General features: G+C 39.0%; 1 protein-coding gene across 1 annotated transcript in view; it reads left to right on the plus strand.

Moving 5' to 3' along the window:
* The window catches only part of LOC139634742 (voltage-gated potassium channel KCNC1-like), a 50,718-nt gene extending 30,367 nt beyond the window's left edge, over window positions 1-20,351 (plus strand). Inside the window, exons 2-5 of the mRNA XM_071501350.1 lie at window positions 9,910-10,041; window positions 11,443-12,304; window positions 14,819-15,031; window positions 20,266-20,351. Of these exons, the coding sequence (XP_071357451.1) occupies window positions 9,910-10,041; window positions 11,443-12,304; window positions 14,819-15,031; window positions 20,266-20,351 (1,293 nt within the window). The remainder of the gene's footprint in view (window positions 1-9,909; window positions 10,042-11,442; window positions 12,305-14,818; window positions 15,032-20,265) is intronic.
* Window positions 20,352-25,142: the final 4,791 nt, after the last annotated feature.

Consider the following 25,142-nt stretch of genomic DNA (forward strand, 5'->3'; position numbering starts at 1 on the left):
AGTGAACAGTCAGCTCTAGCAGTCAATGTGTTGAGAAATGTGCAGGAAAAAACATCTAAGCAACCTCAACATCTGCCGCTTTCAGACGCTTATTAAATGCTGCTATAGCAGAATGGCTTTAAAAGGTGAGATTGTGTAACGAACAACAAAGTCCACATAAAGAGGATGTCTGTTGTCGTGGATCACAGGAGATTCCCTTAGGAGACTGGGGTTTGAGCCCCATGTGAAAGCAGAAATAGATTTGTTAGAAATATTTTCTGCTAGAACTTCTCCCGACTAATTGAAGTGGTCCAGTAGAGCCAAAACACCTAGCCACATTGGCTTTCCAAGTGAAAATAGTATTGTTGGCTACAGACAGCTAGGTGAGCTTGTGAGATGAAGAAAAAGCAAGAAATTTAGCAAGAAACAAAACAAAAAAAGCACAGAGAGATCTAAGGACACCAAGAGATGACAGACAAGGGAAGAACACAAATGAAAGAGAAAGGTATAAAAAGAGTGACAGAAATAGAAGAGAAAATAGCCAAGGCAGGAGGGAGAAGGTATGGTCAGTGATGAAGAAGATAAAAAGAGAAAGCTAAAGAACGAGAGGAGATTGTCCAGGGGAGAAGGTAAGGAAATTAGGTCACTCTGAATGACTGACAGAAGCCAAGAAATATGATGGAGAGGACGAGGCAGGGACGAATGAAGGAAAGTAGTCTTTCTTGTGTCCTGCGGTGTTGGAGTGTTTTATTGTAGAATTTGTTTTGTTTTCTTTTGTTTTTTGCTTTTGTTTGTGAAACAGTTTTCTTGTTTTCTCTGAAAATCATTCAGTGGTAATTGCAGCTGGGAAACCGTAACATAATGGATCACCAAAAGAATACAGATATTGTGGGTTGTTTCTATTGTAATTTACATAATTTAAAGGTGCTACATGGTGGTGATGATGGTAATAACGGTTGCTTGCCAAGAGTTTTAGAGTTTGGAATACTCCCTCTGGGCAGAGCTACATCTTCATTGTCTCATGCTGAACTGAGGGCAGACTGAATGCTACAGTGACTCACTTATCACAAGGCAGTATTAAAGGTGTTTCAAGTATTTCAACAAATCTCAACAAACAATGAAAAAGCCATAATCTGGTATGTAGCAGTACATATTCAGTGTAAAATTAACCACAACGTATCCTCAGAAATTAAAGGTGTTTGTAATCTCAGGTTTGGACACCTGTACAAATTTTTTACATTCATTTTCAAGGCTTAAATTATCTCCATTACTGCCGGAATGGAGGTAAGGTGTAAGATACCCAGTTTCTCTTTTTTTTAATCTTGGACATCTGCCTAAATTTCCATAAAAACTGGAAAAATGGGGATGTACCAAAATGTTTTACTTAATATTATGTAATTAAGTAATATATGATAATATTTAATACATTTAAATGTCAATCATAAATTGTGAGAAATATATTCTGTCATCTAAATATATCACATTAATATGTAACATACACATACATTTCAGACACTGTTTTTGTACCTTTACGTCCTATTTCCGCTAGTCCAATCCTCTTCTTCATTCCAAATGCCCTAACGAGCATTCCGCGTTAATATAAGTACTTTACAAGTGAGAAAAACAATAATACAAAGTACGAGTCATTTACAGGTGAGAGCAACAACAATACAAAAAAGAAAAAGAGGAGGTTAAAGTTGTAATTTTAAAAAATTGCAGTCCTCTATGCTTTGCCTACAGTTGTGGTTACTGTGATAACAGCAAGTCTGGTTTACCACTACATGAAACATTCATTAAGCAGCTAATTTGTTGGAAATACAACAGAGAATCAGCTGGTGCAGAGTGCAGCCTAACAAACCCATTTGGTTTTATTATTAATGTCTTGATAATTCATGGGAAAAAATCTAACTTAATGCTACACACAACAGCAGGACACAGTATCTAATTACTGAAAGTAAATGCATTTACTGGCTACTGCTGCTGCTATGTTGACCATAAATAGCATCAAATCATGAAAATGTTCAGGACTATAACTTTAAACCCAGACTGGACAAATCTTTTTCTAAAAACATTTCTCTTACCCAGTTAGAATAAATTTTTCCAGTCTAGTACGTGACTGATCAGTAGTCAGGATGGCAGATTTTGATCTGATCCTAACCTTCTCTGAAGCAGGTTAGCCATGCACGAAAGACCACCATGGAAATATACCATGGTTAAATTGAGCCAGTTTCATGATACTGGAAAACCTGAATCAATCCCAAAGATATCAGGCAAGGCCACCACTCTCACGTCATGAAATACAGATCCCTGATTGCGATACACTTGTGTTTATTTTATTCTGGTTGTAATATATTGTACAACTGATGCGTTGCCTTCACTGGGGAAATCCATGAGTGCTGGTCTTTATGAGGGGTTTGTGAAAGTCAAAATAGCAGTTTTTAACCATTAATTGGCCACAGAAGTGGCTCAAGACCACATATCAACCAGACAATCACATTATTTAACCAACTATAATCAACTGCCAGAGTGTCTGGCAGAGCAGACAGACTAACCAGTCAAACACCCGAGGAAAGCATTTAGTTGGTAGAACAGCTTATGTGCACACTGATCCAAATATCAGCTGCATTATTTGATAAACTATATTTAAAGACAACATTTACAATTACAGAACCCCAGTATTTATTTATATTTTGTAGATGACTAAATATGATGACTAAATATCTACAAAACTAATGATATCCCCATCAGCCTTAGCTGTACTTTCTGTTTAGGATATAACTGAGCAAATATTAGTAAGCCAATCCTAAAGTCCTAAAAATAATATTTGTAAAGCCAATATTTAAGTATTCTTAAGTATTCAAAGTGTTTCAGCTGTTACTTGCATCCTCCCTGTATTCTCAAGAAGAGCATCAGCATCAATGAGTTAGTGTTCTTCGATTTTGTGTTCAAGAGCCAGAGCCCTCAAGCGGCTGTACTCATGATGGTGAGAGCCAAAGAGAAACTAAGGTGATGTTATTATAGAGTGACACAGTCAAAGTTGTTTGTGGGAATGTTTATCTTGTCACCTGTATGCACATTGATACATCTGTGCATCCTGTGCAGTGTACAAACAAAACTCGTAACAGATACAACACTACTCCATAGCTATTAGTATGTTAATATGCATGTTAGTATTGTCATTATTAGTATTTTAGCATGCTGATGTTGGCATTTAGCTTAAGCATGACTGAACCTTTTAATCTTAATCACTGATCAAAGGTTGAAAGCAGTGCTACTGATAATGGAAATCAGTAGACCTTCAAGAAACGTAGATCCAGTATTTCTGCAAAAATGGCAACTATTTCCACTTGTTACTTGTTAAATCACCAATACCAATAATACCAGCTTGAAGAAATTGAAGCAAAGCCCTGATAACTCCCTGATAACTGTATACATGTGCATATCCACATGTGGTTGTCAGACACAGCAGCAGTATTGTGGTTAAACTGTATGCAGAGATACACAGTCAACAAAGTAAGCAGTAAAAAAAGGGGAAAAAAATAACCCCACTGGACGCAACAGTATAACAGCCTGCATGGTAAAGTCCACATACACACACCAGAAACACATCTTACAGGGTTGCAGAAACAGCAGCATTAAATTTTATTTAATTACAATCTAATTTAGTCAGTTGTGTTTGAGGGACAGCATAAAGACATTTCAGTCTGTGCTGTCTGCTTTACACTGAGACATTTTTGTAGTTGCAATCATAGTTTTTGCTGTTGTGTGAAATAAAAATCATTTCAGTAATTTAATCTTAATCAGTATTTTTTAAGTATTTGTTAAGTTCCCTTGGTGGGGAAGGAATACCTGTAAGATAGTGTAGGTGGCCAGTTAGCATGATAAAGATCCTTAATTGTGTCAAGGCTTCATCATTTCCTATCTGGCTCTGCATTCACCGCTTTACACCTTATATTATTATTCAGCCCAGTACTTTGGAGGCCAGAGTACTGCTTGTTTACTGGCTGTCTGTTTTGCCTTAAACCAGTGCTACAGTCTTCTCTAGGATTAGTCAGTATGATTAGATAGATCATGACAGCCAGGGATTTTGCTGTATTGAATTATGGCAGTGTTGGATTTTATATAATTTTTGCATTGGTGTGAAGATGTGTCTTGATTTGTGAGATATTTAATTCACTGGATTAACCAAAACCTGATTATTGCATCTGTGAACAGTTTGCATAGAATTACACATACCACTATGGCTTGGATTGTACCTTATTTGTATATTGCTTCAGAATAAATCAGAATCAGAATCAGAATCAGAATCAGTTTTATTGCCAAGTATGTTTCCACATACAAGGAATTTGTTTTGGTGACTGGTGCAATTGGAGGTTCTTGGAGGTTCTTGGAAACAACAGGTTTACATAGTTTTAGTTTCTGCCTGTATGTGGGAATCAGGTGGACCATGACATAGTCAGAGTGGCCCAGTGCAGCTCGGGGGACGGCGTGATAAGCACCACTGATTGTGGTGTAACAGTGGTCCAGAGTGTTCCCCTCTCTGGTCAGGCAATTAACAAACTGTCTGTATTTGGGCAGTTCGTGGCTGAGGTTACCTTTGTTAAAGTCACCAAGGACAATAACAAAGGAGTCCGGGTTGGTCCGCTCCACACACAGTATCTGCTGTGGCCTGTGGTGGGATGTAAACACCGACCAGGATGAATGAAGTGAACTCACGGGGGGAGTAGAAGGGCCTGCAGTTTATGATGAAAGTCTCCAGGTCAGGAGAACAGTGCTGCAGGATCACTGTCACGTCTCTGCACCAGCCACTGTTAGCATAAAAACACATTCCTCCACCTTTGGTTTTGCCGGACAGCTCTGTGTCGCGATCCGCTCTGAAGAGCTGGAAGCCCAGCGCAGAGTCCGGAATCGATCCACACAGCCACGTCTCCGTGAAGCACAGGACGGCAGATGAAGAAAAGTCTCTGTTCTTCTGCACCAGTAGCTGAAGTTCATCCAGTTTGTTGGGCAGTGAACGCACCTTGGAGAGAAATATACCTGGGAGCGGTGTGCGGAGTCCGCGCCGGCGGAGACGCGCAAGCGCACCGGCACGTTTTCCTCTCCTCCGGCGTTTCACTGCGAGAGCAACGGTCAGTGACCTCTGACCAAAATGTCCAATAATTCCACAGGTGAGTCGAGAAAGGTGAAAAAAATCCTCTGGAGTTGTTGGCAAAAAAGTCATCCGCGGCGCCATGGCAACTGGAACATCAGTTCAATGTAAATGTGATGTAATTAATTAATGTAATTAATTATTTGTCCATGTCCATCGGGTTCCTAACTATGAGTGATGAGTGCAACAAAATCAAATGGATATGCATATGTAATTAACAAAGTAATTAATACTGTCAAAAAAGAGGGGGCATCCAGTTACAGAAAAAGCTGGCCAAGGCACCTTGTAAAGTCAAATGACAGTATGTTTTGTTCTGTATCCTTTTGTGTCTTCTTTTAATAACTCTCCAACACACCTAAAATGTTGAAGAATGTGTGTGTGTGTGTGTGTATCCAGGGCAGCTCTAGATAGCAGTGTGTGTGTGCGTGCGTGTGTGTGTGTGTGTGTGTGTGTGTGTGTGTGTGTGTGTGTGTATCCAGGGCAGATCTAAATAGAAGTGTTAAATTAGACCACGATAATAAGCTGTGGGACTTGATGTGCTCCCTGAGGATTAGAGGAAGACTCATCTGTCTGTCTTCATCACCGAGCTGGCACACACACATACACACACACAGGACACACACACACACACACACAAACACACACATATTTGAGAGCATACTGACACATAAATTATACTTATGCAAGCACATACAGTTGTTCATTAAAAGTTCACACACACGCATTTGAACATACAAGCACACACACAACCAGGAAACTGACTTACATCAATGACTGAACAGTCAGTTGTTGTGTGATATGTGAACATGTGAATACACACACACACACACACACACACACACACACACACACACACAGGAGCACTCATTAATCATTTATTTTACAAGTTACACATGTGCTCTTTCAGCTTGACAATTTGGCATATTCATCTGGTGCATTCTTACTTCCATGTATTCTTACATGCTTCCACTTGGTCAAAGCACACATCAACATGGTGTGGCAGACGCACAGACAACTCCAACTGTCTAAATTGTTTAAAAGCTCAAAGAGTATAACTAATTGAATGACCAACAACTATAAGAGGTTCAATCAGTGCCCCCCAAAAAACTCAATTTCAGGATATGTGACAAACTAGGCTTCACATTTTCTGCTTTTATTTTAGCTTGAACAGAGTAATTTGCTATTAGTGTGCTATGGTTAAGGCATAGCCTACTGGAGGTGGGTGGGAGACTGCAGGAAAGCTAAAAATATTGCTTTTCTGTAAAGCCCATTTTCCACTGGTCAAAAAACCTACTAAAACCCCCTAACAATGGGCTTTTGTTGGCAGTGGAAAAGGGTTCAATCAGCATTTATACCTGGGTCAAATGACTCTGCAGAAGACATTGGTATTTTTCAGCTCTGGGTCCGATTGGCATTGATGTAAACACAAAACCCGGGTGAACCTGTTAATTTGTGCCTCTTTTCCTGCTGTAAAGTCTTTCAGTGCACAGACACAGGCCTGTCACCTGTCCAGCACGGTGCTGTTACACCAGAAACACTGCGGCTACATTGATCTTGGGGATAAAAAAACACAAAATCACTGATCAAAACATCTCATATGGAGGCTCCGACACTTAAACAGGCTTTTATGAGCTTGCAGGGTGGCTAGCACCTCACTCTTCCTCTACTTCTTCTGTGTGTGTGCTCTAGTGCATGTGATGACATCAATACTTTTAGTTGTGTGTCCTCAGTCTGAACAGAAGGGCAAACTCAACTGGCAGTGGAAAAGTGGCGCCCCCTATACCCCAAAAGACCTGAGGCTCCATAGCAGATATAGCCTGCGCTGTCCTTTTTTATAATGCGCATTAGTGCTGTCAGTCCAGTCTAGTTTATTGTTCAGGTGAACACCCAAGTACTTGTAGGAGTCCACACTCTCAATGTCCATTCCGTGGATGTTCAATGGAGAGTCTTTGTGCCTGTGGAAATTCACCACAAGCTCCTTGGTTTTTCCAGCATTGATCTGGAGGTGGTTCCACCAGTCCAAAGTTCTCTCTGCCTGTATATGATAGATGAACCAATTGTCTGTCTGCTGTACCTTAAGTTGATGCAAAAATTCTGAAAATGTGACAGTATTTGTTTTTCTACAGTAGCGTAGATACAGAAGGTGTAACATAGATGTTGTAGGTACTAATGTGTTCTTCTGGGTCTGCAAAGGCAGTAATAACCCTACAATTGTCTTAATTTGACTTAACTCAAAGAGAAGAACACAAGCAATAACACATATAATGGCAGCATTTGTTGAAATAAAACATGGGAAAACTTGTGTATGGAGATATTTTGTATTTGACGTGGATAAGCAGGAAGTTATTGACAACCAAAAGCCAGTATGCCAGCAGTGCCACAGAGCATTTCAAATGAAAGAAAGAGACACGTCAAACTTATCTAAGCAGCACAGAGTTCAGGCTGAGTGAGTTTTAGTTGTGAACTTCATATTAACATGTCATCAAAACATTCATGCCCTGAAATGTTACGGTTATTGTTTTTGAACTGCAACAGCTAACATCTGTTGGAGCAACACTCCACACACAATGTTCACAAAGGCTAAAATTTGCCTGTTTAGACTAACATAGGCTAACAGAACTCATAACAAGAGCACCCAGCTCACGGATTGATGCTGTGTTACCCACACTATTAGGCTATGGTCATCACTATTCAGGCTATCATAATGTAACATTGAATTTTAAATAAAATCATGGGTCTGTCACCTTGTTAGTCAATTTAAATTCAAACTGTGTATGCAGTAGTCTGTGTTGTTTTCTATTTTTTCCTATGATAGCAAAGGTTAAGGTTAGGGTAAGGGGCTAGGGAATGCATTATGTCAATGAGTGTCCTCACAAAGATAGAAGTACAAGTATGTGTGTGTGTGTGTGTGTGTGTGTGTGCGCATGTGTGTGTGTGTTCATGCTGCATGGTGCTGCAACATAGGAGAGAGCCACTCATTGCGCACACAGCTCCAAGAGAGAGAGATCTTTCTCCTGGACTGGAAAAAGCAAAAAAGCATCACAGACGAGGGGTGGAGATAACAAAGCTTCTGAGGGGCAGAAGTAACAAATAATAATTAATAACTAGAATTTCCAAATTGTGGTTGTATGCCTCCACCAACCAGCCAAGATGCAGAAAATGTGATCACAACAGCATTGAATAATGGCCAGAGGTCTTTTTGCAGAACAGTATGATGCCACAGTTAAGTTGACCTTTGACTATTTGGATATAAAATGTTATCATTTAATTTCATCCTTCTTTCATTCATTCAGTTTGTGAGTTATGGCCAAAAACATGTTTTCTGAGGTCACAGTGAACTTGACCTTTGACTACCAGATTCTAATCAGTTCATGAGTATGAGTCAAAGTGAATGTTTATGCCAGAAGTAATGGAATTCCCTCAAGGTCTTGAGATAACCCATTCAAGAGGCCAGAACCATGTTTTGTGAGGTCACCGTGACCATGACCTTTGACCCTTGACAACCAAAATGTAATCAATTTCACCTTCTGTCCAGGTGAATGTTTGTGCCAAATTTAAAGAAGTTCTGTGAAGACATTACTGAAATATTGCATTCACAAGAATGTGAGGGATATATATTGAACATGCAGATGTTCCTGAAACTATCCTGAAAATATAATGCCTCTGGCAATGGAGTGATGAAAATGTGAATTGAAAAGTGAAAAACCAGAAAAATCATGGAAAAATAATGTTTTCATCATATTCCAACCTTTTAATCTTTAGTTTAAGTCTCACGCGTTTAGGCACAGGATGCCAAATATGCAAATGCTCTGGCAGTGAAAAGTTGAGGTGGCTAAGAATGGACAATTCCATGTCTGTATTATTGTGAGACAGGATGTTGCTGAGAATGAATATTGGGGTTAAAGAGAGGGAAAGGGGTTTAGAAAATTCATTGACGGAGAGATAGGAGGGCAGGGAGCAGCAGGGTGGCAGGGGGATGCTGCAGAGAAAAGGAAATTACATGAGCACTACACAAAAAATGGCTGACAATATGCTCCAAAATATGTGAATGATTTAACAGTTGCAAGGAAGATGGAGTATGTATATGTTTGTCCATGCTCGAAGACAAATAGATGATCATTGATCTTATTCTTATAGTAGAGTAGACTGTTCAGCTTATGTGTGGCAAATCTACACACATGCACACACACACACACACACACACACACACACACACTCACACACACAGACACACACACAGTTGCCACTGATCTGAGTTCTAAGATACAAGACTGATGTTTTCATAATGGTGCATACAGTAATGCATAAATCTCTTTGTTCCTTTACTGTTTATATACCCTCTTGTTTTGTCTTTATACTTTATACTTTATACTTTATAAACACTCACACACACACAAACACACACACAAATACCTCAAGTGTACCTCGTTTCTTTAACACTCTCCATCCACCATCCTCTCTGTGCTGTTATCAATGGGATTGCACCAGTCAAGACATTTGCACTGAATTAACAGCATTTGTCCACTCTCCTCAGTGTGCTAGTGGCACCCTCTATCTGCAGTCTGTTGGCATAACCACTGCATTCCACATACTGCAATGGACCAAACCCCTCCTCCTTCTCCAGCAATCACATCAACAGCAAACTACTTATGACAAAGGCTTAGCTGGCCAAAAAAAATTTGACGTGCAGGTTTCTTGTTGTTTTACTTGAGTAAAAGGACATTACATGCTTTGTGTGTGAATTGTAACATTTCCCTAACTCTCTGTTTCTCTCTCTGCAGTATGTGGCATTTGGATCACTCTTCTTCATCCTCCTCTCCATCTCCACCTTCTGCCTGGAGACCCACGAAGCCTTCAACACAATCTACAACAAAACAGAGAATGTCACTGTCGGCAACACGACACATGAGGAGGTACAATGAAGTTTTAGTGGATTGGTTTGTTAGTCTTAGATATGTTAAGTTGATCCTTAAAAGGACACTCCAGCGGTATAGTATTGCTCTTTGATGAAGTTGTGAGATTTGTGAGAGACAGATAAAAAAATGAATGAAGCAGAAGAGGCCAAGATATCCTGGCTTTTGATCCCTAGGATCGGTCAACCGTCAGAAATGCTCAATCCTACATTTCCCATGATGCAAGTAAAAGCATCCTTTTGTTAGACCCTCCTTTCAAAGTTAAAACCCAACCTCCTAAATGTGTCATCTCCAACCCCAAGCAGAGATAACCCTGATGGCAACACCAATGGGTCTTTTTTTCTCAGACTTAAAAAAGCTCGTCCAGATTCGCAGAAGTCGTTACACAATGTTTTCACAGGCTGAGTTGTACTGCTCATAAATAATTAAGTGTCATTTAGAACAGCTTATAGTTTTGTTTATTACATTTATTGTTCTGGGACCATGACCAAAAAACACGAACCTCATACTAAGATTGAACATAAGTATTGTACCAGATGCAGAAGTGACGGAGGGAGTTAGGATCACCCAGTATGAGTTATGTTTTTCATTGGACAGAGTTTAATTAAACCCTTTAGTGGTGTGTGGATATCTGCAGGCGGTGCAGTTAATCTGCAGATCGGGCAAGGTCATAAAAATTACCAGTCTGATTATCAACTGATGGATTGTGAGTGAGTGAAACAATTTATGATATATGAGCAAAATATTTGTTACATTGTCAAAAATGTGAACATATTTTAAGGATTATTTTTTGTCAGGCATGAATTAGACTCTTTAGACTTTACAATTTATTAGTTATTTTGGGCAGCAGCCAAATTTTATTATGAGCTTTCAAATAGTGTTAAAGTGTATTGATTCAGAATTTAAATGTCACATTGTGTTCAGACTATTGTGGAAATACCTGCTGCCATTTTAATTTTAAAAAAGGAGAACCTTTACTTGAAATAAATATTTGTTTATTTAAAACCAGCCTACTTCAGTGTAATATGTTACCATATCATCACACGTAATATCCCACAGAGAAATATTGTTAATGTGTGATTGGATACGGGTCTCTGAACTGTGGAAAATAATTTGTGGGTGGCGGGTAGATTATTCATGCATACACGCAGCTATGGATGACATCAGAGCCAATCCATGCATCACTAACTCCCACAGAAGTGGAATTACTACAGAAAATTTACCTGTGACAGGAAGTGAGAGTGGGACTGTAAAGTATAAATGCATATAGTAATTAGATGGTGGAACTACATGCTCAGTGGAACATGGTATTGTGCAGCTGGATATATACACATCAATGAATAAATGAGTAAATGCATGATAAAATCAGCTAACCCTTTATTTTGTTCTTCCACCCTGCAGATAGTGTATGAGGTGGTCACAGATGGCTGGCTGACATATGTGGAAGGCGTCTGTGTCATCTGGTTCACCATTGAGGTGATGCTGCGTGTCATCTTCTGCCCTGACAAGGCAGAGTTCTTCCGCAGCGCCCTTAACATCATAGACTTTGTGGCCATTGTGCCCTTTTACCTGGAGGTGGCACTGAGTGGCCTCTCCTCCAAAACAGCCAAAGATGTGCTGAGCTTCCTGCGTGTGGTGCGTTTTGTCCGTATTCTGCGTATATTCAAGCTCACCCGCCACTTTGTTGGTTTACGGGTCCTGGGCCACACTCTGCGGGCGAGCACCAACGAGTTCTTGCTGCTCATCATCTTCCTGGCACTCGGCGTCCTCATCTTTGCTACCATGATTTACTACGCTGAACGCATTGGTGCTGACCCAGATGACCCAACAGCTGCAGCCCACACCAACTTCAAAAACATCCCAATTGGTTTCTGGTGGGCTGTAGTGACCATGACCACACTTGGCTATGGGGATATGTATCCCGAGACATGGTCGGGAATGCTGGTGGGTGCCCTCTGCGCCTTGGCAGGTGTGCTGACCATTGCCATGCCTGTGCCTGTCATTGTCAACAACTTTGGCATGTATTACTCCCTGGCCATGGCCAAGCAGAAGCTCCCCAAGAAGAGGAACAAGCACATCCCCCGAGCACCACAGCCAGGCAGCCCCAACTACTGCAAGCCAGATGCCCTGGCTATGGCAACTGCCTCACCTCACAGGTTGATGGGCAATGTGTTAGGGCCAGGCATGGTTGGATCTGGCAGCATGATGGGTACTGGAGACTGCCCATTGGCACAGGAGGAAATCATCGAGATCAACAGGGCAGGTGAGTGATTGAAGAGAATTGCGATAATACATGTAAAAGTTCCAGTGTGCCTTAAAAGTGTGTTGACATGATGGGGAAAATTACAAGCCTTTTAAAGGTACCATATTTTTATTAAAAAGATCCAGCAATTTTGGAGTGAAATCAACTGAATTGCAACAACGGATCTGCTAATGGGTGGCAAAGCAAATCTGCACAAATCTTTCTCCTCCAATTCAAATTGTATACCCTCTTTTAATACCAGAATCAAACTTGTAATGGAGATTTCTGATTATCTGTTAATCTGTTAATTACTTTTAGAATTATTGCTCACTCAGTCTATTAACTGTCATGAAAAAGTGATAAATGCCCATCATCACCATCATTTTCATATATCCCATAGGTATTCAACTAACAATTACAGATGGGTGACAAATTAAATAAAACCTGTTCTAGCTTCAATGTGCCTTGTCATTGATTCTACAAGTCTCTGATTTCTACTGAAGGGATTAACACCATTCTTCTAAAAAAAATTCCCTCCTTTGTTGTTTTGATGATGGTGGTGGAAACTGCCGCTCCAAAATCGGTGTTCAATTGGGTTGAGTTCTGGTGACTATGAAGCCCATTGCATATGATGCATATCATTGTAATACTCATCAAACCATTCAGTGACTCCTCATACCCAATAGATACATTATTATCTTGAAAGACCACTCCCATGAGGATAGAAATGTTTCATCATGAGATAAGGGTGATCACTTACAACAACTTTCTATTGATTTGCAGTGACCCTTCCCTCTAAGCAGACAAGTGAACCCTAATCATGCTAGCAGAATGTCCCCCACAGCGTAACAGAACTGTTGTCTGTGCCCCTCCATCAGTGATTGATTAATTGATTGTTGTATTACGTAAAAAAAGTGAGACTAAACTTTCTTCAAGAAAATTCTTCTTTTCAGTCGTGCTTACGTAGATATATATATATATATATATATATATATATATATATATATATATATGGATTGCATACTGTATAGGATGCATGTTTTCTGACACAGAAAAGAGAGCTGGGATGTTAAAAAAGCTCACTATCTCAAAACCACTCAGAATGCAGATAGAACCTTATAATGTAATTTCAGTGTCACCAATTGACTCAAATGAATAATTAGTTAACAAGATAGTTGCTTCCAATTTATGGGCTAATTGGATAATTGACTTATTGTCTAAACAGAAATTTGAAAAGTGTGTCAATAAAACGTAGACCTCTGAAACATGTAATTAATTTTAAACCACTGTTGGGCTTGGACATTGTTTTGGACATAGTTTGGCATGGTTGAGAAAGGATTTGTTTATGGATGAGACATCTCTTCTTCTTTACTTTCATCTAGAGGTCAGATTTCAAGCACTGAACTCATGTGAGAAGTGTGTACGTAACAGGGTTTGAAGCTGTAAATAACTTAGTGATGTCCTTGTTGTTCTTGGAGTGGAGTACACTAAAATAGATTTTAATTTACGAAGGATTGTGCAAACTGAAAAAAAGCTTATTACTTTCTCTTGACAATCCATCTCTTTCTTCTCCCAGCCAGATGCCATTCCGCCAAGCTTGACATATTCTGACAATCCTGGACTTGGTCTATACAGATATACAGTATTTTCCGACTGTCAAAACATTGATCCAGGCCATCTCATTTTTTTTCTGGTTTGCTGTTTTAATGTTTTAATGGACATGTCCATCATCTTCACTGATAATGAATGTGTGTGTGTGTGTGTGTGTGTGTGTGTGTGTGTCTGTGTGTGTGTGTGTGTGTGTGTGTGTGTGTGTGTGTGTGTGTGGGTGTGTGTGCATGCATGTGTGTGTCCACCTGTACCTGCAACTGTTGAACAGTAAGTCATATATCAGATAAGATTTGACAGCTGAGTTGAAAGCCACAAATTCTGGTAACCCTGTAGCCATCTCCTCTTTATTGTGTGTGTGAGTGCAGCACAGTACATATTTCACTCTCCCTCTCTCACTGCTTTGTTTAATCTCTTTCATTCAATGCTGTGTGTGAGTACATGACATCTGTGTCTACAGTCTGCACTGCTGCAGTATGTTGGTCATGTGATTGAGATAACTAACACAAGGCACTAACATTCCTTTACACACTCCTCTTCTTTCATTATCTTGTCTATAATTTCTCCATCCTCCCTTTTCTCTCTATATTTTTTGTTTTCTAATTGTTTTTCTCTACCACTTCTCTTTTCCCCTTTTCCCTGCTTGTTTCTCATCTCCTTTTCCTTGTCCCCCACCAAGTCACTCATCACCAAATCTGGTTTTATCTCTATCTCTAATCTATTTTTCTAATTTCTCAACTTTACCTTCCCCCTTCTCTTCTTTCAATGTGCCCCTGTTTTATTCTCCTCTCATCCATGCTCCTCTTATTTTTCTTGCTGTCTCCACCCTTAATATTTCTCCTTTCGTTTCTACCACTCTTTATTCTTCACCTCCAATGCTGCCTCATATCTCTCTTCTGACCTCTCGGTGTTTGTCTCCTCTACTAGACTCCAAGCAGAATGGTGACACGGCGGCCAACGCAGCAGCCCTAGCCAATGAGGACTGCCCCACCATCGACCAGGTCCTTGGGGATGAGCGCAGCCCAGCCACCGCAGGCCTTGGCTCCACCACTAGTCGTGAGCGCTACCCGCATGACCGGGCCTGCTTCCTGCTGAGTGCTGGGGAATTCCAGCGCACAACAGATGGGAACGTTCGGAAAGGTAGGAGTGCTGAGGGGTGGAGGGGGAGGATTGAGGGGGTTGAGGAGGAGGGGCTGTTGCCTGATATATAATTGATATATATTGACAGTGTGAGCGGTCTGAAAAAACATCAACACTAGCATAACAATCAGACACATGTCCCAAGCACAGATAGCCTACATGACAAATATATGAAGTAATAGGAACACCCAAAAATATAAAAATGCATTTTATTGTTATTCATGATAATGTCTCCACCCCTCTGTGCCTGTAGATTATGTCTCTCACACACATACAGCTCTAGCAAAACGTTGATGCAAAAGCACAAACACTATACAGATGTCATGAAAACATATAATGTATAACTGTATTTCAAAATAAAAGGACTCAAGAAGCCCAAATTTGTCATGCAAATCAAATCAACACCCAACAGATCACATTTTCCCTTGCTCCTCTCCATCATTTTGAGTGATGGCTCAGTATCACCAAAAGGTTCACTGCTGTCAGACCTCTCCCTGTGGCACAAATAACATATCAATGTACACTGAATGGCATTGATTTTTAAATCAGTGATTCTGCTCATTCACCCCTTCAAATTGCAACTGTAGTAGAATATGTCCCCTTCAAGCATTTATCCTGCATCAGTGCTGCAGAGGTACTGCAGAGGTTGCTGCAGCACTACCATCTGCACTGATGTGGAAGTGACTGGATTTACTGCAGTGGAACACAAAAGCATTCCTGACAGTTTTTTTGTGAGTTGTGGTCAAAGAATGCAATATTTAGATTCTGCACATTGCAGTGAGGTGGATCAACAGTCACTCAGCAACACTACATGCAGGATAACACTGGACACTGGACTACCTATAACTTTTAATACAGAGCAGTATTAGGATACAAGTGACATTGGTGTTCTTCTAGTTTCTTTACTGTCAACAAATCCCCAAAATGACAAAAGAAGATTAGCATCAATTGTTTGTTGAAATGGCTTGACACATTTACCCGACAAGGGACTTATGGTCATTGTGTGAATTATGACTTTTGCCTATCATGAGCATGTTGTGTTGTGATGATGTTAATAGCACCAAAAATTCTTGTAGGGAGGAGATTGGGGTCAATTGATGAATTGACAAATTGCTTAAAAGTATTTTCAAAAAAATACCTATGCATTGCTGATACATTCCTAAATCTTTTTCTAAACCACATGTTTTCTTTATTCAGATACTTTGATTTTGCTGCTACAAATGCTGTAACTGTTTCATACTCCAAATACTGCTATCTGCAGACAAAAGACACTTTACCCCTCACCTGATTATTCATTTTCAGTATTCAAACTATTTTTGGATAAAAATGAAGCTTGATGGTCCAGAGGACCATTTCATTGTTAACATGGTCTTTTAATGGGAATTGATTTGTTGATAGTAAGAAAAATACAAAATATCTCCATCCTTTAAGGTACTAACATCAGGCACTTAACTGGAACTTTCTTGCAACATTTTAATGGTACAAATATTCAAATCTATTCCTGGGTGTCTTGTTTTGAAATGAAACACCTTTTATGTAAATATAAACAGTCCAGGTGACATGTAACAATAATTTTCATGGATTTTCATGGATTTTCATGGATTTTCATGGATTCTTGGATTCATCAGGACCCAGAGACTTGGCAATCCAATCAAACAAACCAAACAAGAGTTATAATCACTGTATTGTCAGAGGCCCAAACTGTACAAGTGTACCAAGTTTCATATCACCTCAAATTTGGCACATATCACCTATTAAGTCTTTAGAATGTAATCTGGCAAAGCAAATAGATGAGTGTCTTTCTGCTGTCAGGCATCACTGCAGGCTTCTTCATTGTCATTGCTGCTATCTCTTCCTCACTCTCACTCTAGTATATGTTTCTCATGAAAGTCATTAACATTCTTCCTTTCTCACTCTTGCCCACACTTGTGCACCTCCTCCACTGTATTTCCATCCTTTTCTGTTACTGCTTCTCCACTTCTTTTTCCCTTTTCCCCTGCTTTTCTCATCCTCATTTCACTGTTCACCTCCTAACACTAAAATATTTTAATTCATATTCAAATATAACCCCTAACCTGTCACCTTTAACACCATGTACACTCCTCTATATACTCCCCACATGCTATTTCCCCTGATTCATACACACAATCACACTCCAAAATGTGTGACATCCTCCCTGGGAGAGGAGTGATTCGAGCTTTAGGGGCCTCTGCTACAGCAGGACCTGAGTGTTAATTCCACTTCCTCTTGGATCAAACCATAGGGCATGAAGATTTAGATTTACATTTAAGTTTAGATTTAGATTTAGATTTAGATTTAGATTTAGATTTAGATTTAGATTTAGATTAAGATTAGATTAGATTAGATTAAACTAGACTCTATAAAACTAGATAAAATCAGACTATACTAGATAAAAGTAAATTATAGAATAGATTAAACTGGATTACACTAGACTGAATTCAGTTAGGCTAGACTAAACTAGAGATGAAACAGTTAATTGTTTCACACTATATCACGGTAGAAATGCCGGTTAGTATTACCATTTAAATTTTGATCATCACTATAACCGTTTTTTACTGTGGGTAAGCACTGTTTGACGCATGTTAGGTTCTGTACCAGACACATGCACGGCAAGCAATGTGGCTTGGTTTGTTATATGTCAGTCAAAACATGGCGGAAGACAGAGACAGCGCTTCTGCAGAGATTTTTCAGCCTTCAAATACCTTTTTACACTTTTTACACCTTTTTACACAGGAGACATAAGTGGGTTTTCAAATGTAAGTAAGCCTAAAAAGGCAACTAACTCCTTTTACACTGCGTGATGAGAGCACACACACAGACACAGGAGAGAAAGAGTGAGTTGATAGCCACCGAGCCTCCGTTTGAGAGGCTTTGATCGGTCAATGTATTTTTAAAACGTATTTCAGCTCAGTGTTTCATCCCCAAGTGCAGTGTAGCCATGGTGTTTCTGGTGTAACAGCACTGTGCTGGACAGGTGAAAGGTGTGTTTACAGTGTCTGTGCTCTGTAAGATGTTACAGCATGTAAAATAATAATACTACTAATAATATGATAGTACATTTTCTTTTCCTTTGTTCACAGAGTGGGTATGGAGCAGTAAAACTGAGTACTAGTCCCATGTCCTCATCTGTGACATAGATGTGTTGGACATCTTAGCATTTTAAATGTACACATTGACTTGGTGAAATAATTTCAGATTGTGTGTTATTACTTTTTTAACATTTTTGGGACATTTCAACAATACTGTGATAATACTGATAACTGTGACAATTTTGGGCACTATAATTGTGATATAAAATTTTTATATAATTTCATCTCTGCAATCACTAAACTAGATTACACATCAAAAACAAGATTTGATTAAATTAAATTTGATTGCAATACACATGGCTAAAATATATTAGGTTATAATTCTGGATCACACCTGATTTTTTTTTAGAATATGTTCGAGATAATTAAACTAGATCAGATTATCATAGTTTAGATTAGTCCAGACTAGTTTTAGATTAGATTAGATAAAACATGAGTTAATGAGACTAAGATTATTGCATTACAGTCTTATTGGATTCAATTAAATGTGTTGATGTGGATTTTTATCAGATTAGATTAAAATAGTACACAGAAGACAACAAAAGTCAAAATAGATGATACAGTGTATTCAATGAATATGGCAATCAAAAAGTACAGTATTGTACTAGTAGTAGTTTTTTAGAGTACAGTAGAGAGACACAGAAGCAGCAAATCTACACATTTGAAAAAACAAAATTGAGTTTCACCCTTAGAAACAACATCAAGATCCAAACACAGATGAATGTAGAATAAAGCTAATTACAAGCAGGTCAGTTTGTCAGCATTTGTTGCAGTGTGCACTACACTCTACCCTATTCCTTAGCACTGATAAAACAAATTACATATATATCAATATAGTTTACAATATAATTAAACTTCTGCCTCGATTTTGCACAAGCAGAGCAAAGAAGAAAGTGATAAATTTATTTTTTGCAAGAACATGAGTTATATTTTAAGGAGACACTATTATTATATTTTAACATATTTTATACTATCAAATAAGGCTCATACTATCTAACTGGAACATACTGTCAACTGGAACTCTGGTGTGCCAACTGTATTCAATTACAATTTTCCAACTTTTTCGCTGCAGGTAGCAGACTGGCATTCAAAACAGCAACATCAAAACAGCTAATAAAGCTGTATCCACAAAGCTGCATTGAATAAAATGTACAATGGCTCAATATATACCAAAAAGAAAGTCAGAGAGATATTGTGATTAGCACCAGCATGTCCTTGCTTGCTACTGAGTTTGCAGTTAGGTGTGAGGTGACCTTCCGTCATCAAACTTCTAGAACCAAATATTTTGCAGTGAGAAATTCTGCAGTGTCACTTTCCGATACTTTCCTGTTTCCTACTAGTGATTGGAAACAATACAGCCAATCGCAAACCTACTCTAATCTTACAACTAGCTAAAATTATGGCACAATAAAATACACATTAAAAGCACAATTGAGAGGGCAGAGAATAAGGAAACTGAAAGAGGGCAAATAAATGTAAAACTGAAAAAAAAAGTGTTTATTATCATGCACTCAAAATATGCACACACATGAAATGGCACAGAAGGGCGTTTTGTGTAGAATTAAATTAATTATTATTTATGTCTTTGCAAAATGTATTAATATTTTTCATTTATCATTTGAATAATATAAAACACTATAATGATAATGTACACCCAAAGCCAAAAAAAGAAATGCCAAATCCCTACAAGATGAATCAGCAATCACAGTTGCACACACACATACTAGCAGCACTTAACTGAACACATTGTGTGACTGTGAGTATGGTTGTGTGACTAAATGCATGTCTCTGTGTACCCGTTTATTAGCCTAATTGTGAGTGAAAGAGATATTGTTTCTTACAGTATTTCGTAACCACCAGGAAGAACAGGTCATGGGGTCAGACTTGGTTAAAGTTCACTGTACAGGTCCATGTCTGATCTGTGTTGTTGCTTTTGTTGTTATTTTGTTGTTGTGTTACTGTCTTCTTCCCTAGGTTGTGCCAGGTTATGCATTTGTACATTGGTTCTTGTTGGTCTGTGTTACACTATCCATCTGTCTTTTTTTTTTGTCTGTTTCTCCATTTTTTTCTTTGTTTGTTTCTGTCTGTATGTCCATTCTGTGTGTATCTGTATTTTGTGTGTAGCTGTCTTCCCCTCCTCCTGCTCCTCTTCTTCCTCCTCTTTCTCCTCCTCTCATCCTGTCTCCTCTCACTCTGGTACTCACAGATAGGGGTTGGGGATGAAGGCCAGAAGTGTGCCATGAACTAAACACTCACCATCACATTTTCCCCCCTGAAAGCACTTTGGGTCAACATGGGCTGGGGATGTCTTATTCCTGCACTGCTTTTGGGGAGGTGGTGTGTGATCTTTTCATACTTTGCTTGATGTATGGAAAAATTTTATGATACAACTGTCTTGGTTTGCAGATTTTACAGTGTAGTTAGGACTCATTGTCCCATTGTGCTCAATAAAATGTTATGTTATTGAGAATCAAAACCAAAATGAAAAGTAGTTTGCATTGGCACAATAAGTGAGTTTTTTCACAAAAATACAAGCATTCAAACAGAGCAAACATAAAATAATAAAAGGGGGTTCATTTAAACTTGTTAATTTTGGAATGGGTACCAGAGTGACAGTGACTGCTGTACACTGGTTGGCTTGTTGCCTGACCAGGAGAGTGAGAGCTGAATGCTGATTGGTTAGTTGGTTGGTTTCCGCTGTCTTCTCCTCTGGAACTGAGCTCAAGTCAGTTACAGCACAGCCCACAGAGAGCAGTGTTTTACAATAGACTTGGCTGCAACAATTGCATCATGTATATTTGAATTACAAAATGTTTCAAAAGTTTGTATTGCACTTTCAAATGAAAGCAATATCTCTTCTAGCTGAGCAGTGTCTTACTCTCTCTCAGGCTGGGCTGGAACACTGACTGCTGTCATAGTGGTTTGAAGGTCTACATTAGCTAACAAGACAGTTAATATTTTCACTTCACGTAGAAAGGCACAAAAAATCTGGCAGGTTTGTAGACAAACCAACAAACAGAAGAGCAGGTAGAGGGAAAGACAGACAGACAAAGCTCTAATCCTACAAAGACTCTCTCACACACATTCAGGTAAGTATAACAAACAAATTTGAAGGGTTGTGCTGACTAGCATAGTGGTGGCTATCACTATTGGTTGTGATGTGATGGCTTTTTAGCTTTTTCCCTCTGCAATCAAAAAGCTTCAAATCCTCCAGAAAAGGATATTAGCTGACCACTTCTGGGAAAAAAATCTGTGCTTTATTTACCTTGTTATCTTCTTACATTTGCAGCTGGTCAAGTTTCCTGGCAAGATAAATCAAGCACAACTCAAACATTCAGTCAAATAATGATCACAAACTGGTCACTTTTGCTTTAACAGTGCCACTGTCTTCCAATCTAAGGCACTCCTCTTTCCTTCCTCCATGCCTCTCTCTTGCTGACATTATTACAGGATTAATTACAGTGTGAATGCCACTGATTTTACTATAATCCAGTTCTAACAGATCTGTAGTTTATCTATCTATCTATCTATCTATCTATCTATCTATCTATCTATCTATCTATCTATCTATCTATCTATCTATCTACATTAACCTAGCTAGGTTACCCTTGGCTAGCTAGCTAGGTTACAGTAGGAAAAGACATTAGTTCTATCTTTACCCCACCATACTTCCCATCTCTCTCTTTCCCTCTCTGTTCCTTCTTTTCCCCTGTCCACTGCAGAAACAATGGACAGGGGAATTCTAGGACTTGGTGCAGCAAAGCCTAAAAAAGCCAGCAAAGCCTTTTTGGTTAAGGCTTGGTGTTTTGTTGCATGACTGATTCATATTGACACAGTGGCCTGCATTTCAAAAACCATCCAATGAAGCCAAGGGAAACAAATTGTGAGGTAAATGATGCCAATATACAACAAGGGTATTATCAAAACCAAGAAGGAAAAGAAAGTATCAAACAAGCCAAACATATGAATTGTATCTGAGTTCAAAATACCTGCATAATCAGAAAACCAGTAATCTCGACTAATGCTCATATTCAGTTATTATATTAAATTATCATATTCAGTATATTCATTCATAAAGAGAGGCAAACCCTTTTTGCCCTCTTAATTTGGCTGTGTGAATCTAAAGAAAAAGTAACTATTGCACCAACTTGGGCAAGGAAAATGGTCTGCTATCACATCATTAGGACAAAGTTTTTTTTCCAAATAATTTTAAGTCAGAAACTCTGCTGCAAGTGTACACACTTAAAGGGACTTTTGTCTTCTTACATCAAAATATCCTACTGAAACAAAAAAAAGGTGTATGCCTAACATGAGTAGCATGTTATTAGTCTACGTGTAGTGTAGTTTTTGTAATAAGACAAAATAAAGTAAGGGTGGCAGAGGCATGTAATATCTCATCAAAAGTAACAAAAAGTAACCTTTGAATATAAGAAATATGGTATAACTGTGTTACATTTTTCATCAACAAATAAATAAACTAGAATGTGAAAGACAAACAAATTGACATATTAACTACAGTCATGGAAAAAATTATTAGACCACCCTTGTTTTCTTCAATTTCTTGTTCATTTTAATGCCTGGTACAACTAAAGGTACATTTGTTTGGTCAAATATAAAGATAACAACAAAAATAGCTCATAAGAGTTTAATTTAAGAGCTGATATCTAGCCATTTCCCATGTTTTCTTGATAATAACCAAAATCACTTAAGTTCTAGCATCAATAGCTATGGCATTGTACTGCCAAAAACTGTGCTTTTAGGCATTCTATGTTTTCTTTTCTGCCTCTTTTAGTCATATGATACACACAGGAGTTAGTACTTGATTACATAACCATTGTTTTTTGATGACTGCAGCCATGCGTCTTGGCATGCTCTCCACCAGCTTCTGACATTGTTCTGCTGTCACAGCAGCCCATTTCTGTTGCACAAATTCAAACAAATTTGCTTTGTTTTTGGGCTTGTGGTTCTCCATTTTGAGTTTGATGATTTTCCACAGGTTTTCCATTGGATTCAGATCTGGTGATTGAGCAGGCCAAGGCATGGTTCGAATGTTCTGGTTCTCCATCCAGGCTTTAACTGACCTTGCCGTGTGGCAAGGGACATTGTCTTGTTGGAAAATCCAGTCGTTCGAGGCAGGAAAGAGTTTTCCAGCTGATGGAAGAAGACTGTTTTCAAGAGTAGCCCTGTACATGACCTGGTTCATTCGCCCTTCACACAATTGCATTTGCCCTGTGCCACCCATACTGAAACAACCCCAGATCATCACTGATCCACCCCCATGTTTTACTGTAGGGGCAAGACAGTCTGGTTGGTAGGCTTCTCCAGGCTTCCTCCTAACCAGTAAGTTGGCTGGAGTGGGCATCAATTCAAAATTGGATTCATCACTGAAGAGAACCTTAGCCCAGTCATCAACGGTCCAATCCTTGTGATCCCTAGCAAAGAGTAACTGGGCCTTCCGCTGCCTTTCGTTGATGTAGGGCTTCCTCCGTGCCCTGTGTGACTTCAGACCAGCTTCAAGAAGTCAGTTTCGAACTGTCCTTGCCGAACAAGTCACATGTCTTGACAGTGCCCACTCATTTTTAAGGTCACTGGAGGTCTGACGACGATTCCTGACACAGGAACGTATGAGTGCACGGTGATCTCATGGGGTAGAAAGACGTTTCCTGCCTCGACCAGCTAGCAAATTGGTAGTACCATGTTCGGCTTGTTTTTTCTTGATGTAATGAACGGCTGTCTTGGAGATCCTCAGTTTTTTGGCTACCTGTCTCTCACTCATGCCAATTTCCAGCAGTGCCAAGATGGCTGCCTTTGTGGCTTCACATAATTCTTTTGTTTTAGGCATTATGTGAGAGCTGACAACTTCTGAGTTGTGCCACAGCTTGAATGTAAGCAGGAAACCACTCCAGGCCTTTGCATGTGCAATGCTGCTGATGACATGAAATGGCCTCTTATATACCCTGGGAATACAATTCACCTTAAGCATTTCAAATAGGACATAAAGTATTTTGTAATTAGCTGCATTTTAGTCGTGTTCATTGTATTCTTCAGGTAATATACCTTTAGTGATACCATTCATTAAAATAAACAAGAAATTGAAGAAAACAAGGATGGTCTAATAATTTTTTCCATGACTGTATTGTTGAATCCAACATTAGCTTCTCATGTTCAAAATACCTCTTGCTCAGTAGCTGATTTATTATCGCACATTTAGTAACTTTCTTTTTTTTTGTTTTTGGAAGAAACAAGTTTATGGCATAAAATTAAATATAATCCATTGACAATTAGACAGAAAATGACAACAAAGTAGCTGAGACAATCTACAAAAGTGTGAATGTGATGTAACATTGTTACTTTCAGTTGGCCATCTTTTGTGTTGCTATCTCAAAGAATGAGTTACAAGATAAATGTGAGAACTCAATTATCTAAATATTCCTATAGATATTGGCTAAAGGATTATTACTGCAGTAAGGGTATCTAGCATTTTAGCCTCTCCTTTCAGGGTAAACACTGGCCTCTGAATTACTTACTGCTCTGCAATGGAGAGCACAGGTAACTGCGGTAATGCTGTCTCAAAACAGAATGACAAAGAGAGGGCAGTTGTTCAAACAACCATTGTTTGGAAATGATAATTGGATTTGCTAATGAGAGACAGTTATACTAGTGCAGAGCAGAGCAACTGTGATCAATCAAACAGCCTTTTCTATTAACCTTGCAATAGATGAGAACAACACCTATAACCAATAGTATACACCAAAGACAATGACAGCTGTAGCCTTAAAATGTTCAGAGGATGTAAATATGGTAGTTTTTGTTGACTTAAAAGTAACATATCTCAAATGACAAAAATTTGACTAAAACTAATCTATGTCTGAAAACTGGATAAATGATCAGGGAAGAGTACCCTGCTGTGAAGAGTAGAATGCTGCATACTCTTTTTTGGAAAAAGGAAAGCTTCAGAAAGGAGCCAATGTTGTTGCAGTGCTGCTAGCACCTTTGAAGGC

This window comes from Trachinotus anak, unplaced genomic scaffold (assembly GCF_046630095.1).
Source record: "Trachinotus anak isolate AG129_WGS33_773 ecotype Australia unplaced genomic scaffold, CSIRO_AGI_Tana_v1 ptg000017l, whole genome shotgun sequence".
Lineage (NCBI taxonomy): Eukaryota > Metazoa > Chordata > Actinopteri > Carangiformes > Carangidae > Trachinotus > Trachinotus anak.